The sequence below is a fragment of the Armigeres subalbatus genome, chromosome 2 (genome assembly GCF_024139115.2).
Source record: "Armigeres subalbatus isolate Guangzhou_Male chromosome 2, GZ_Asu_2, whole genome shotgun sequence".
In the NCBI taxonomy this organism is placed as follows: domain Eukaryota; kingdom Metazoa; phylum Arthropoda; class Insecta; order Diptera; family Culicidae; genus Armigeres; species Armigeres subalbatus.
The window spans coordinates 12951063-12966909 of NC_085140.1; the positions used below are offsets into that span (position 1 = coordinate 12951063).

The window sequence follows — 15847 nt, forward strand, 5'->3', positions numbered from 1 at the left end:
TCAGATTTGTATCAATTCAAACATGTGTACACAATATTCAATTTTAATATATCTTTTGATTGTGGTGTATTTTTGACCTGTATTTCAATCAGTTTTGTGTCAAAACCTTATTTATAAACTTCAAATCTTATAATAATTTTGCCTATGCAGCGAAAATTTACATTTTCAAGTATATTTTCATGTTTGGATTGAATTTTAATGCGGTTTTCACGTTGATGCATATGTGGAGCATCCTGTTAAAGATCATTTAACTTTTACATGATAAAACTAGTCAATAAGCTCAAAATGAGGGTGGCTCATATTGCCCCGTATGTTCATATTGCCCCTACTACCCCTATTCGGCCTGAATCGTATGCGAAGCGTCCTGGTCAGAAAGGCGTGATTCACACGACGCTCCTATCATTAACGTTATTTTCAGTAATAAGTTATTACGTTTTTGAAGTTCTTCTAGATTCTTGCAAGCATGCTCAACATTTCGAGATTTTGAGTCAAATTCACATCTTAGATTTTCTTTTCACCACAAGTTTATTTGCGTTCAGAGGTAAACCATCCAAGGGCTGAGAATTTCTCTAATAAACATTGAAAAGTCCATTTACAGTGTAGCGCCATTCTCAGTGGTCTAACTGTACTTCGTGCTAATGGCATAGTTCCTTCTGCCGTAGAGTACAGCCACAAATGATGATTTGGTTAGCGTTAAACAGCTCAATGGGTTTGTAGGTAGATGTTTTTTAGAAACTTTCAACCTGCATTGGCTTATCTCTGACATAGAACAAATTAATCCTTGAACGACTTCCACTCGAAAGGATGTATGGAAATTGAAATAGGATTTTTTATATTTACTTGTATCATAGAGAAAAAATCGTAGTTTAAGTTTTTTTATTATTGTTATTCTTATTGTATCAGATCAAAAACAAATAACATATTGTAATGGTTGGAAATGGAAAGCAAGCCTAAGCATCATCCGGTGATGCAACGACTTTTTGAAAAATCTCTCTGTTTAATTTGACGAGAAGAATTTCCTCAAGAGTTTTTTCAGCAAGTCCAGTTCGTAGGTCGGATAACACCAACGCGAGGGCACTAAACGCTCGTTCCACGCTAACTTGGTTTGATGGTGCAGCAAGAACAACCATAGCTACGGCATATAGTTCTGGATGTGTGCGCTTCCTAGCCAACCAGTGATTCCACACGTCATAATGGTGTGGCTGTCGTGGTTCCACTTCAAGTTGTCGCAGTTGAATGTGAAACGATGGTGTACCAGAAATGTTGGCAGAACATCCCCCGATCATTCTCGTTATGTAATCCTCTAATTCATCGCTAACGTCTTTGTTAACGCAATCTGGAGCTGGTGTTGATTGAACATTGGTTGATGATGACGGTGTTGAAGAAACACATGCAGTGTTAACGATACGATTATACGTATTTATGATAAAGTTCTAGAATAATAAAAACAATCACAGTGTATTGAAAAACTACGGTAATAAGCACATCCTAATTTTTAAAAATCAAAATAATAATTACCATCACAGCTTCTCTTTCATCTACAGATGCAAACAATTTTGAACCCAGAAAATTTAGGCGTGGGTCCAAGAAAATTGCCGCCTTAAAAACCATATTTTCCATCAACAATTTCAATCTGGTGTTCAGGGTCTCAAGAAGTGGATCATGAAAAGGATTGTCTATCTCCTTTTCAACCATGCACGTTGCTTGCAACCACGAAATGTAAAAATCGTTCAGCGAGCAATGTTTTTCTTGCATTTTCTTTGTCAGTTCATAAACTGGCTTAAAAGCGGCCACAAAATGCTTCATATAATTCCAGTCGCCTTCAAAAAGTTCTGTGGGATAAAGAAAATATATTTTTAAGCTCGAATAAGAAAGTCCAATGGTTTTAATGATAGCCCATTATATCTAACGAGTGGCGTAGCCAGAAAATTGGTCTGTGGGGGGTTTTCTGAACATTCCTTTTTTCGAATTTTATTTTTAATAAAAATCCTTTCCCGGGGGGGGGGGGGGTTACGTCCAAAACCACCCCTTGGCTACGCCGCTGTATCTAACCCTTAACTTCGAAGGCCCATTGTTAGCCCTAATGTGTTGAGAACAGACTTACCGAGTTCTTTATGTTCTTGTCCAATCTCTTTGTAGAAGAACTCTTGAGAAACAATTGAGTTTATCATCTCGTACCGTCCTCCCCATCGCGTAATGCACCACAACGGTGCTTTCGAAGCATTTTTATGTTCAAAATACAAAGTATATTTTGTTTTACGGGTTTCCTTGACAACTTTTGTTATTCTGGCAATGTTTGCGTCGTTCTTTTTAATCACGTCTCCTACTGCTAATTGCAGCGTATGGACTGCGCACCTTACCAGACTCAATTGGTTGCGGAACTCCATTATCAAATTTTCCAGCAGGGCCATATCCGTTTCGTTGTTTGCGCTTTCATCATCGTCGTCATCCAAACAAATCTTCGACGCTTCTTCACCATCTATGAGCTGTTTTGAGAGGCACGTTTTCAGCTCTTTAATAGCCGCTATCATATTAGCTCCATTATCCGTGGTAACTGAAAAAATCTGGTGGATTGTGACGCCGTAGGTGTCCAGGACTTCCAGGATCTTGTCCTTCAAGAATTTTGCCGTCTGACTTTGCTTCACTTCCATCATCGCTGTAAAACATAAGTCGCACATTATGAAATTTATCAGAAGTTTATTAAAATAAAATATAAATTAAAAACTTACCAAGAGTTCGAATGACAACTGCGCCGTGTAGTTCGTACTGGACATTGATTCCTAAAATATGGCGATGGTGCCGGGACGCCGAATCCAGCTTAACCGAAATTAACTTTCCCCGCATCTCTTTGATGAGGACTTGCTTGATCCGGTTTGCAGTTGCCTCCAGATGTAATTTTATATTTTTCCGGTTTATTTTCACATTCAAAGCTTCGGAAATCGGGTCTATTATCAGCTTTAACCCTTCCCACTCGAAGCATGTGAGTGGCAGGTGATGAATTGTGACAAGCTTCATGCAACCTTCCATGAAGGTTGGCTTATTAATAGCCACAGGTAGTTTCGGGATAGCCTTTGGTTTTTTGGCAGGAGTTTCAGCCTTACACAAATTGTTTATGATCGCCAATTCCAAGTGCTGATTCCGGAAGTGTCGAGCGAAATTCCCAGAGTCAAACTTTGCCTGGGAATATTGGCATTTGCTAGTGGGATCAATAGCACAAAATATCACGTCACTTTCCACACGGGTCAGAGTTTTGATAACTTCCACGGCCGTGACTCGTTTTTTCGAATTTTCAGCCATTTTTCACAACATGAACTTTTTCCGGCACGAAAAACTACCGCGTAGACAGATCGAACACCATAATACATTTAAAACATGTAGCATGAAGTGTTGCCAAATTGTTAGGAATGTTCAAGGCACCTAGGAACAAGAATAATGTCACATTTATAATATGTGGCCAAATCATCTTCTTCTTTTTATTTACATAAAAATGAATTTCTGTCTATTTGACTCTGATAGCCTATTCAGATTACGCCATTTATTATCAAAAATATCACGATAAAAGGTAACTTGACGCCAAACTCCCTACATTCAATTTTCTTGCTCAACTTTAACACAAAATTTGTTAAAGTAAATGGCGTAATTTGAATAGGCTATTATATCCTATTTAGATTACGTCATTGATCTTAATAAACATCGTGTCAAAGTAGAGAAAGAAAATTGAGTGTATGGGGATTGGCATCAAGTTACTCTTTATTACGATATTTAGTACGAAAACTGGCACCCGTATTAGCAATTAAGTATTTGCGTTGTGTTTTTTTTTTCGTTATGATCTGGTATCGTATGACATCCTGCTTGATACTCATCCACTAGTGCAGAAAGGAGATGACCAACACGTTGCGACATAATCCATTAAGGCTAGTTTTGAGTGCAATGTTTTGTTGTGCTCAAAACCGAGAGCGTGAGCTGTCGCAATTTGTCGCAGATGTATGCTGGTAATGACAAACAACAGAAGTAGATAGCCGCGATTGAAAGAAGTTGTCATCTGGTCTTTGCAATCTTGTCGTGCGACGGGAAACTATTACTTGACAAGATTTTCACGACCGACCATATTTTTAAGCATCTTGTCGAGTGTCATTGACAAACGCGACAATTCCCAGGCCTGTATAAGCAACCAAGCACATGGAGACGCATGGTGCATTAGTTCATCAACTCATTGAAGGGTGATTGATTTCTACCTTGAATAGTAGGAAATGGTTTTTGATGAAACATTCCTTACATTCGCTTACAACTCTACAGTTCAGATAATAATTTAAAGTTCATTACTTGTACTTTGTTATGCGTATGAGATTGACTGCCACAATTTGCCCGTTATCAAGTAGCAATCAAATCAAATACGACTAAAAATCCAATAAAACTGTTATAACTTTTTTAAGTTTTTAAGTCACAATAGCTACAAAACATCGTATTTTAATATTATCTAAAACTTTTTAGAACATGCATAAAAAGTAGAAATCGAAGTGAAAAAGATATGAGGAAAAACACATTTTAAGGGTTTGTCCGCATAAAACGTAAAAAGTCTCCAAAAGTAATGGAATTACGAAGTTGGTGTCTTCGGCAAAGTTTTTCAGGAGAACTTTTGCTACAACTTGCATGAAGAATCAAACCTTATATGTTGTGAAGTGGAAAAAATAAATTTTTCATCTTACTTTTAGGGGAATTGATCAGTAAACTGAATACCTCTAAAGAATCGCATAAACTTACTGATAAAATGTCTCGAAGACATCATTACGCTGAATTGCATAATAAAGATACTATTAATTAAACGCGCTCGAAACACGATTTTAGCCACTGTGCATCGGGGCAAATAGAAATGTGTGGTGCGGGGCAAGTTGAAACAACAATTCAAAAAGTCACCCTTGCCATTAAAAGTAATTTTTTTCCAGAATACAGCATGGTTTCAAAAAACATACATTCAAAAAACACAAATTTATAAAAATATGCAAACTTCTGAACATAAATTTAATAAATTTCCCCCCATTCCGTCATGAATGCAACCCTCCTACAATCTCCACTAGAATGAAAAGGGGTCATGTATTGAGATTCTTAATCTACGAGCACTAACTCTCAGAAAAATAAAACACAGAGTATGTAAACATTTCGTTAACTCCACCTTTCACTTCCCCAGCTGCTTTTTTTTTCAATCGAAGAGTTTATGAGAGATATGATGGCTGGTTAGTTAAGCCAAAATCGAATTAATCAACTGCGCAATATACAAGTGAACCAAATAATGAAGCATCCTGAATAGTAATCCGAGTGGTCACCAGTAGGAGGAAATCAATTTGATAAATTTTCAGCGTAGTGCGTTCTCCAGAATTTGGTCTCTGAAAATACGCTTGTGGCTTTGTTGTACACTGCCCTTATTCGCATAAGAGTCCCATGTCATTTTCGCCGACTTGAGTAATTTGCAGTTGAATTTATCAAACTTGTTTTACATGGAGAAAAAAATAATAAATTGAAAAAAAATTGGTATCTCTCCAAAAAATTGACATAATATTCTTTATCCGTATTTATTGCTGTAGGACAATTAAATGGACCGTAAACTTTTTTTTTTGTAAAAGAGTACCTATCAAAATCTGGAATCTGATTTTTATGCGAGTAAATATCAAGATGAGACAACAAAAGTGGGATTTTTTTTCAAATTTCTAGAACAAAGCCTACTATTTCATCAGTTTTTCTTAAACAGGAGACAATTTTCAACTAATATCTGAAACAAAATTAAAATCGTCAAAAACTTATATGGGACTCTTATGCGAATCCGGGCAGTTTTATAGTCACCTTTACAACCTCGTGTTTCTTGAGTGTCACTGAGTACATACATTTTGTTATTAATACGGCAAAATTATATAACACAGTGTTTCAACTTGCCCCGATTCGCGGGGCAAGTTGAAACGATGCATATAAAAAATAATTTAAATATAAAAAATATTTATAAAAAAGTTTGTTAAGGTTGCTTATTTTTTATGTATAATATTTGGCCCGAACTAGCAAACACCGCAAACGGATTCAAAATATACCAAAGGGTGATTTTTTAAAGCACTTCGAATTTCATGTGAATTTATGTTAAAAACATTACCCATTGCTCGTTTTTTTAAATGGTTCATGTTCTGTTGGACACATAGAACCCAATTGAACTGCTTATTTGAGAGACTACATATGTGACATTTTGGACAAAATAAGATTTTTATATACATATTCTGAATCCTCGTCCAAAAATACGTATTCTGACGAAAAAAAGATTTTTGTTAGGAATGTATAAAGAATTTTTCGTTTGTTCGAGAGACTACATATGTACACGCACTTTGGAGACCAATTATGAAGAACTGCTTGTAGTTTTAGAACTGGAAGTGCTCCAGGATGCTGAGTTTTGCCAAAAACTATTGATCTCTATCGAAGAAATCAAAAAGTTTTTTTGCAGTTTTCTCGGAATTGTGTAAAATGGATATATGCAGTTTTTCAAACAAATTATTCAATTGGATACTGCTTCAACAATTATTCCATTCAATATCGGGGAAGGGTCGTTTGGCTAAAACCCATTCGACCGAAAACCATTTGGCCGAATGTCACTAGGCCGAAACCTATCTGGCCGAAAGTCATTTGTCATTTGGCCGAACGGGTCATTTTGCCGAAAGGGTCATTTGGCCGAATAGGACATATGGCCGAATAATACATTTAGAAAAGTGAGAAATTAGGAGTAAGAAGAGAGACGTTTCAATTCTCATTCTTCATTTCTCACTTCTCACTGTAAAAAATGAGAAGCGCGAAATGAGTTTTGAGACGTCTCACTACTCACTTCGCGCTCCTTATTTGTTTACAGTGAGAAGTGGGAAATTTGGAATGATAATTAAAACGTCTCTCTAATTTCTCACTTTTCAAATGACCTATTCGGCCAAATGTCCTATTCGGCCAAATGACCCTTTCGGCCTAATAACCCTTTCGGCCAAATGACCCTTTCGGCCAAACGACCCTTCCGGCCAAATGACTTTCGGCCTAATGGTCTGCTCGGCCAAATTGCTTTCGGCTGAATGGGTTTCGGCCAAATGACCCTTCCCTTCAAAATCATCCGAGCATAGTTTGCCTTAAGGTGAATGCGAAATCGGAGGGCTGTTATCTTTTTTGCCTTCCTCGTATAGTATACGTAAAGGCTATAGGATCACTCCGAAACCAAACTTTTGATAGAAGGCTCAAAAATGCGCTAATATAAGGCAATATGCGCTACAGTGTACTTTCGATACGCCAAGAAAAGTGTGTATCGCATACCCTTAAGTTTGACATAATTAAGCCTGAAAACATTAAATTTGGTTCCCAGTGCGACTTCTTGATGGAAAATAGTCGCTCCACACGTATGAAAGCTTCTTTGCAGTATCACGACGAGGATTGTATTCGTCGTAAATCATCCTGCCGGAACCAACAGAGTTAAGCAGTTTTATTGTGATCTTTTCTTCGTCGTGTGGATCTTTGCTGATTATTTGTAGTCGAATATCGTACAACGTTGTTCATAGTAATGTATTGGCCGCGTTATTTGTACACGCACTTCATAGTTTATTCTTTTTCTTTATAGGTACCACATCCCGTATTAGGACGTTGTATCTTCCCAGCCAAGCATTTAAGATACACTGCCACAGCTACGGTGGTTTTATTATAGTTTATGAATTCGTACATCATGTGGTCCAGAGAAGCGAAATGAATTTCCATGTCCTGGACCGGTTATTGAATTCATCATGATCTACTTTGAAGCCATGCACTTTACCGTTATGCTACGGAAGACCCAATTATAGTGCCCTTCCAACAGAATGATTACATGAGCTCAAGGTTTGGCTTTATCTTTTAGACTGCATGAACAATGTCGAAACAATTTCCACTTCATAAGAAATGCTGCTGATGTAAATTCAGAATGTTAAAATCGACAGGTGCAAACTTCGCCTCCGATTCGCGAATTTGTACATTTTATTACCCAACATCTGCGGTTTGAACACTTCGATCAATTAATTTTCCGCCTTTCATTAATTCCGCTGATTGCTGCCACGTTCCCAGAACAGAATCACACCTGTGCTAGACGCGCGGCCATCACAAGGCAACCAACGATGATGACCTTCGCATTTCACATTCCATTCCGAGTGAGTGGGAACCATCATCAGCGGCCAGCTTGGTTTGATGTCCATCAGAGCTGATTACTTAATTACAGTTCAGCCAGCAGTAGTGGGATGAATGACACATCAGTCGGGTGACACCGGGAGCATCTCCATTTTTCAGAGCACGGGCCAGGAAAAACTTCGACAACAAACAGATGCATTGACGTAAGCCGAGAGCCGCATCATCGGCTCGGGGAGAATGGTCAAAAACGGATTCAACTAATACAAAGCATTACTACCGCATAGTTATCTATCGAAGCAAAATACTTATTTGGCGCTAGTCAAGCAATTTTTTTTCATGATAATTGACTAAATCTGTATTAGATTATCTTCCCTAATGGCGAACTGACCGGTGATTCTTTTTCGTCGCTCACTAATCCTCTCGATCGCAAGTATTCACACCCATGTACACTTTTCTTCGGAGGTGTATAGGTAGGACTATGAGCAAAAAAAAAACAGATATTTAAATTTAAATTGAATCAGCGGCATATCCCGTATGATGGGAGGAGGGCCTTCGGCCATCGGAGCGACGAAAGAGTGCTCTCGAAGAGAAAACCTCAAACGGCCGACCGCGCGCGCGGCTCAGATCAGCTGAAACCGATGCGCTCCATTATTGTACGCGAAACGAGTCTACGATCCGGTTTGAATCCTTGTTCGGTTTCGATTTGTCTAATCCGTTTGTGAAATTGGAAATCCACCAGCGATCCCCCAGTTCGAAAGCTAAATTTACTATCGTTTAAATCTTGGTTTCGTTCGAAGTTTGAAGGACGCGGGATTACGGGATTTTTTTTTCGTTTTCGGGCGGAAGTAAAACCGATTAGATACGAGGAACCAAAGCGGAAATCGATTAAAAAAACGTCGGGTTATCGAAAATAATCGAACTGTTTGTGTTATTTGTATAAGCTTGTTGGTGAAATAGTGGTGCTTTTGAAGTGCGGAGAAAGTTGTGAGTTTGTGTCGAAAAAAAGGTTGAGGCAAGGGTAAAATAATTGAGTTGAGTGGCTTTCGAGTGAATATTGTGTTGTGATTAAAAATGATGGCTTATCATCAGAGAGTCAGCCAGTTTCGTTCAAGGTAAGTTGTGGTACATTTATGGAATTACTTTCATCAAATGATAATCTGATGCCGAGTCGCAATTGTGTCGAACGATGTTTTAACGGATGATTCGCAGTCTTTTGTAGCTCTTGGACGATCAATGAGATTTAAATTCAGTTGCATATATCACTGGCTGTAGATCAAAGCTTCAAATCATTTGAATATTCAATCCTAGAAAAGCTGGTGATTTTTTTGGGAAGTCTAGGCAACATCTGTAGTGTAAGGAACCGTCTAGTATACTGGGTCATGATCCAAAATTATCATTATGGTACTGATTTTTTGGTATTAAATACAAATTAAATTCAATCAATTAAATACAAACAGAAAAACCAAGTATTACGGTCCAAAATTACAACATATTACAACATTCTTAGCTCGTTAGATATTTTAATTAGCTGTCCAATACCAAATTAATAATCTAAATCCTAAATTCTAAGAATGCTAACCGCAGAAGTTTAATTTAACGAAACCCGATAACCAAAAACTCTACACCTAATATGGGTGACATCAATCTCAAACTTTTTCTACTCATCACATTTTTTCCACAAACAGATTACATCCCCGGAGGATGTAATCGAGATTGTTCGTCTTGTGTGTGGCATAAAATGCTCCGAAAGTCAAACTCAAATTAATCCTTCCGGAGGGCTGCGCTATAAACGATGCGACGGGCCAGCAGCAGTTGAAGTAAAGCCGCACCACGATAAGAACGTTCCATTCAAACTTCAAACGATCTGCCATCTATCTTTTTCTCCTCCCCGTGCTGCACTATATGTAGGTTGTTAGTCACAGACAGATCATGCCCCCACTTACAAGATTCGCGTTTGGCTTTTTTCCTCACTCGGCGGCAGCGAGGCAAATATCCTGCACATGATGTGATTTTCCAGTTGAAAGAGTCAATTTTGCAAAAATCACCCTCAACTCGGCTGTATAAAGTACATCACGAGCGCAACCCGAGAATTCTAAAACATGAACGAGTTAAGTAGCTAAACTCAATTTTTATGCTGTTTACCATAGGGGAGATAGTCAACAGTGAGCTGGATCTCGTTTTCTGATTTCTCGTTTAAAAGAGGCTCTTTTATTGTAGACTTCCTCCTTCTACGTAGTCTCTCAATCTCACATCCTGCTACTTACTGATGTCTAAATTGTACATTTCCCTGCTTTCCAGCAGTGAACCAAGGAGGAACTTATTCCACTGAGAGGCTCGACAGGCTGCCACATCGTTCCTTAAGCCCCGGTACAGTATCATGTAAATTTCGTGTAAAATTAAATTAATTACAAAGGCTCTTCTGACATTTGGTTCTTCGAAGCGAGGCTAACCTCGTAGGATTCTTCTCATACTTCACTCGAATGCAATGCAAGACTGACGCTCGATCACCGCCGGCTGCTCGGGGAAGGAGCTAATGTTTGGCGAGGGAAACAGATAGTGGCCCCGCTCATGCACTATCATCCGTCTTGTCCTTCTTCGAGTCATCTGCGGCTGGAGTAGGCTGCAGGATCCGAGATAGAGATAAGTTTTACAAATTGCTCCGAGCACGGCAACCTTCTCCGATAGCTGTCTGTGGGATGATGCCTGATGTTCAACAGACATCGTCTTCGTCGTTCATCCGCCACCGCATCGCGACGACGACGACGATGATGACGACGCCGACGACGATGGTAGCTGATATTAATCAGCTTAAATGGGACCTCATCAATTGCTGGGGTGCGCATATTCGTCGGGATAAAGTTGGCATTTCTGTGATGGGTGGGCCTTGCAGGCATCCAATTCAGGGCACAGAGAGAAGAATTTTGAGTTGTAATTTGATTTTTACGATGGCTGTTGGAAAGTGAGAAGTAGTTTGTCACGGAAAGCGTTGCGCCTTGTTTGATAAACACAAACAGGCCTTTAGAATAGTTGTGCAATCTTTTCAAGAAGAATAGAGACATGTAAAATAGAAACCGTTTCTTCATATTTCGGGCCCCAAAAGTACCCAGAGTTTGATTGTTTCCGGCTGTTTTACCTAATAAGCCGAAAACGAGTAAACGACATTTTGTTCAAAATATGGCAATTAAAAAAAACAAAGACCATCCTGACCTAAATTCGATCTACAGACAAATGGAATACTAGACATGTGCTTTCACTATTATGCCGTTAATACTTGATCCACCGATGCCGACTCCTCACGTCTCAGAAACTGACTATTCCGCCCAATGTTTGCCAATGCATTCACATACTCGTTTTCTTGAGTACCGCTGTTAAAGGGATCCACGTGAGGGAAACATTACTGTTGTAGACCGCATAGATGGCCTGTGTGTAGGGATGCTTGGCTATAGGGGAGGTCCGGGACATCAGCATACTGGCCGAGCTATAGGCGATAAGAATGTGCTTCGTTCTGTGTCGAGCCATGGCCTGAAGGATAGCCACTATCACTAAGAATACCAAGCTGTGGTCTGCTGGATGGTAGAAAGTTTCTTGGATGTCGTCAAAAACGACACCGTTGCTGACCTTACCTTCGACTTTTTACCCGTCCGTGTAGATGATTTAAGCGTCCAGGTATTGGCTCAAGATTCGGTCATTGAATAAGGTCTGAGCCTGGGTCGGATAGGATTTTTCTTTAACCTCCTGTTCAGGAAGAAATTAGTGCCGCTCTCACGCCAACTTCTGTCAGTGACGGAGGCCGGCAATCCCGAAAAGGCGTTTCTGGCAACCCTAGTAGCACAGTTCAGTTTAATTTGGTTGCAGCAACTCCAATGTGACTTGATTTGGTCGCATATATACACAGTAATTGATATGTGGCAAGTGTGCTACTCGGGAAAGGTTGCTGAGTGCGTTGTTCGCTTGGTATAGCGTAGACTGCAGTCGTTATCATCACTCGTAGTTCTCTCCAGATAGTTAATCGTTTTGCTGCAGAGGGCGGTCGTGGCCTTAGGTCGGTCGGTTTCAAGTAGGAAACGAAATACGTATCTGTTGATACTAACAAGATGGTTCACGCTTGTCAATTCCATCCCGTAAAGGAATGTTGATAATGACTTTCAGTCATCTGGGGCAGTCGTTTCTGGTCCTTCGTCGAGAGATGGATTTGTGCATGTTAATCACGGTCAGATAATCGGAGGAGGCTTTGGAGCCTTTTAAAAAAAGGCTTCCGAGCCTCTTAAAATGAGGTTTCCAAGCCTCTTTAAAGAAGGGTTCCGAGCCTCTTTTTTTTTTCTTTTTCCTCGTTTGTCGGGTGAAGATCACTGCGTCCAGATTTTAGGACTATTGTGATATACCCTTTTGCTGTGAAATACGCAAGTTATCTCAGTAACATGTTTGTCACTGAGATACCTTGGTATCGACTGAACTCAAGACCATCTATTATTGATGAATAGAGATCCTGAGTTACAGTATGTGACTCCCCCATTCTGGCGAGACTAGCTTTATGAAGCCAACCACGTCCTTGGGGGATAAGATCCATATGTCAGCAGGCCCTAAAAAGGGCTTGCTGAGAACTTTGAACCTACGTTGGGTGCCCAAGCAACACCTCTTGTTTCTCAGTGAGTAACAACAACTGAGGTGTGACTTACTAAAGGTCTAACTTATGCACAACGCGTCGTATTAGGAACTCCTTTGTGACACAAAAAGCGCAAGAGGTGGAGCCTATTTGCAACATCTTGCTGCTACAATGAAAATAAAAACAGAAAAACCAACCGGGAATCGAACCATGGACCTTGAGATTTGCAACCTTCTACTATAACCATCACACCAACAATTCTATTTGGAGATTCTGCTACAAGTGCACTACATAAACAACAAAGTCATTTGTAACTTCATTGTACCTTATACGAAACATGCAGGGGACTGTCAAAAATAAAATACTGCTCAGCTGAGCTCAAAGTGTTTTGTAACATATCAGAAACATTGTCGTAACAGCAATGAACCGAAGTGTTATTAATTCTGCAACTTATCTGTTTTGTTTCTGATATGAAACACATCAAATTTTAAACCACCCAAGAAGTCAGATAGGTAGAATATTGCGACGCCACTTAAACGGAAATGAAACATTGTGTTTTTCTGAAACTGGGGAGTGGCTTTAATGTGACTCGATGTATTGCCAGTGTCTTCAATGCAATTTATTAGGAACAAACACACATTTGAAAGATGTTGCACGTGCTGCTTGGGTGAGTGCACTGCAATAGCAGAGGATGTGTTCTGATGTTTCTCTCTCCTCGTCACAGAAGCGGCAATTTGAGGTTTGGATTGCTCCGATCTTTTGTAGATGGTATCTGCAGGGGCAGTGTCCAGTTATTAGACCGGTGTAGATGTTGAGATCCCTTTTGTTGAGACCTAATAGTTGTTGGGTTTTCTTGGGGTTAATCTTTACGAGCCTTTTGGATTGGCTCGTATGGGGAAGTGCATTCCAGTTTGATGTGATTTGACTGACCATATATTTGTTCAGTTCCATTTTTACAGAGCAGTCTGAGATCCCGCAGAAGGGCTCAGGGCCAATGAACCTTTCATTAGATCCATTCCTGGCTAGCTCATCAGCAATCTCGTTTCCCTCTAGACCCGTATGTCCTGGGATCCAATATAGGTAGACTCGATTGCGTATGGATAAGTTTTTCAAAGCCAGAATGCATTCCCACACTAGCTTTGAGTTACAAGTGTAGTTATTAAGCGACTTAAGTGCCGCTTGGCTGTCAGAGAAAAGCCTCTTGAAAGTAGGCTTCCAAAACTTTAAAAATTAAAATCAAAATGAGGCTTTTGAACCTCTTAAAAGGAGGCTTCCGAGCCTCTTGAAAGGAGGCTTCCGAGCCTCTTGAAAGGAGGCTTCCGAGCCTCTTGAAAGGAGGCTTCCGAGCCTCTTGAAAGGAGGCTTCCGAGCCTCTTGAAAGGAGGCTTCCGAGCCTCTTGAAAGGAGGCTTCGAGCCTCTTGAAAGGAGGCTTCCAGCCTCTTGAAAGGAGGCTTCAGAGCCGCTTGATGGTGGCTTCCGAGCCTCTTGAAAGGAGGCTTCTGAGCCTCTTGAAAGGAGGCTTCCGAGTCTCTTGGAAGGCGGCTTCCAGGCTTCTTGAAAGGAGGCTTCTGAGCCTCTTGAAAGGAGGCTTCCAGCCTCTTGAAAGGAGGCTTCCAGCCTCTTGAAAGGAGGCTTCTGAGCCTCTTGAAAGGAGGCTTCTGAGCCTCTTGAAAGGAGGCCTGAGCCTCTTGAAAGGAGGCTTCTGAGCCTCTTGAAAGGAGGCTTCCTGAGCCTCTTGAAAGGAGGCTTCTGAGCCTCTTGAAAGGAGGCTCTGAGCCTCTTGAAAGGAGGCTTCCGAGCCTCTTGAAAGGAGGCTTCCGAGACTCTTGAAAGGAGGCTTCCGTGCCTCTTGAAAGGAGGCTTCCGTGCCTCTTGAAAGGAGGCTTCCGTGCCTCTTGAAAGGAGGCTTCCGTGCCTCTTGAAAGGAGGCTTCCGTGCCTCTTGAAAGGAGGCTTCCGTGCCTCTTGAAAGGAGGCTTCCGTGCCTCTTGAAAGGAGGCTTCCGTGCCTCTTGAAAGGAGGCTTCCGAGCCTCTTGAAAGGAGGCTTCAGAGCCTCTTGAAAGGAGGCTTCAGAGCCTCTTGAAAGTAGGCTTCAGAGCCTCTTTTTAAAGGAGGCATCAGAGCCTCTTGAAAGTAGGCTTCCGTGCCTCTTGAAAGGAGGCTTCCGAGCCTCTTGAAAGGAGGCTTCCGAGCCTCTTGAAAGGAGGCTTCCGAGCCTCTTGAAAGGAGGCTTCCGAGCCTCTTGAAAGGAGGCTTCCGAGCCTCTTGAAAGGAGGCTTCCGAGCCTCTTGAAAGGAGGCTCTGAGCCTCTTGAAAGGAGGCTTCCGAGCCTCTTGGGAGGAGGCTTCCGAGCCTCTTGGAAGGAGGCTTCCGAGCCTCTTGGAAGGAGGCTTCCGAGCCTCTTGAAAGGAGGCTTCCTGAGCCTCTTGAAAGGAGGCTCTGAGCCTCTTGAAAGGAGGCTTCCGAGCCTCTTGAAAGGAGGCTTCTGAGCCTCTTGAAAGGAGGCTTCTGAGCCTCTTGAAAGGAGGCTTCCGAGCCTCTTGAAAGGAGGCTTGAGCCTCTTGAAAGGAGGCCTGAGCCTCTTGAAAGGAGGCCTGAGCCTCTTGAAAGGAGGCTCTGAGCTCTTGAAAGGAGGCTTGAGCCTCTTGAAAGGAGGCTCTGAGCCTCTTGAAAGGAGGCTTCCTGAGCCTCTTGAAAGGAGGCTCTGAGCTCTTGAAAGGAGGCTTCCAGGCCTCTTGAAAGGAGGCTCCTGAGCCTCTTGAAAGGAGGCTCTGAGCCTCTTGAAAGGAGGCTTCCTGAGCCTCTTGGAAAGGAGGCTTCCTGAGCCTCTTGAAAGGAGGCTTCGAGCCTCTTGAACGGAGGCTCCTGAGCCTCTTGCAAGGAGGCTTCCGAGCCTCTTGCAAGGAGGCTTCCGAGCCTCTTGCAAGGAGGCTCCCGAGCCTCTTGCAAGGAGGCTTCCGAGCCTCTTGCACGGAGGCTTCCGAGCCTCTTGCCAGGAGGCTTCCGAGCCTCTTGCAAGGAGGCTTCCGAGCCTCTTGCAAGGAGGCTTCCTGAGCCTCTTGAAAGGAGGCTTCTGAGCCTCTTGAAAGGAG

The 15847-nt window shown here is 41.4% G+C and overlaps 2 protein-coding genes across 7 annotated transcripts in view; one reads left to right on the plus strand and one right to left on the minus strand.

Moving 5' to 3' along the window:
* The window catches only part of LOC134217767 (uncharacterized), a 566229-nt gene that overhangs the window by 151993 nt on the left and 398389 nt on the right, over positions 1–15847 (plus strand). The window contains exon 1 of one of the 6 annotated variants that reach the window (XM_062696575.1): positions 8731–9263. The exons of the other annotated variants lie outside the window; for them this stretch is intronic. Coding sequence (XP_062552559.1) covers positions 9223–9263 — 41 coding nt within the window. The 5' untranslated portion in view covers positions 8731–9222. Of the gene's footprint in view, positions 1–8730; positions 9264–15847 lie in introns of those variants that run through there. 6 annotated transcript variants of the gene reach the window in all.
* Positions 951–3313, minus strand: LOC134214559 (uncharacterized). Its single transcript, XM_062693910.1, has 4 exons — positions 2730–3313; positions 2105–2656; positions 1519–1832; positions 951–1433 (listed from the first exon to the last, which is right to left on the minus strand). Exons 1-4 carry the CDS (start codon positions 3295–3297, stop codon positions 951–953), a joined length of 1917 nt encoding a protein of 638 aa, XP_062549894.1. The 5' UTR covers positions 3298–3313.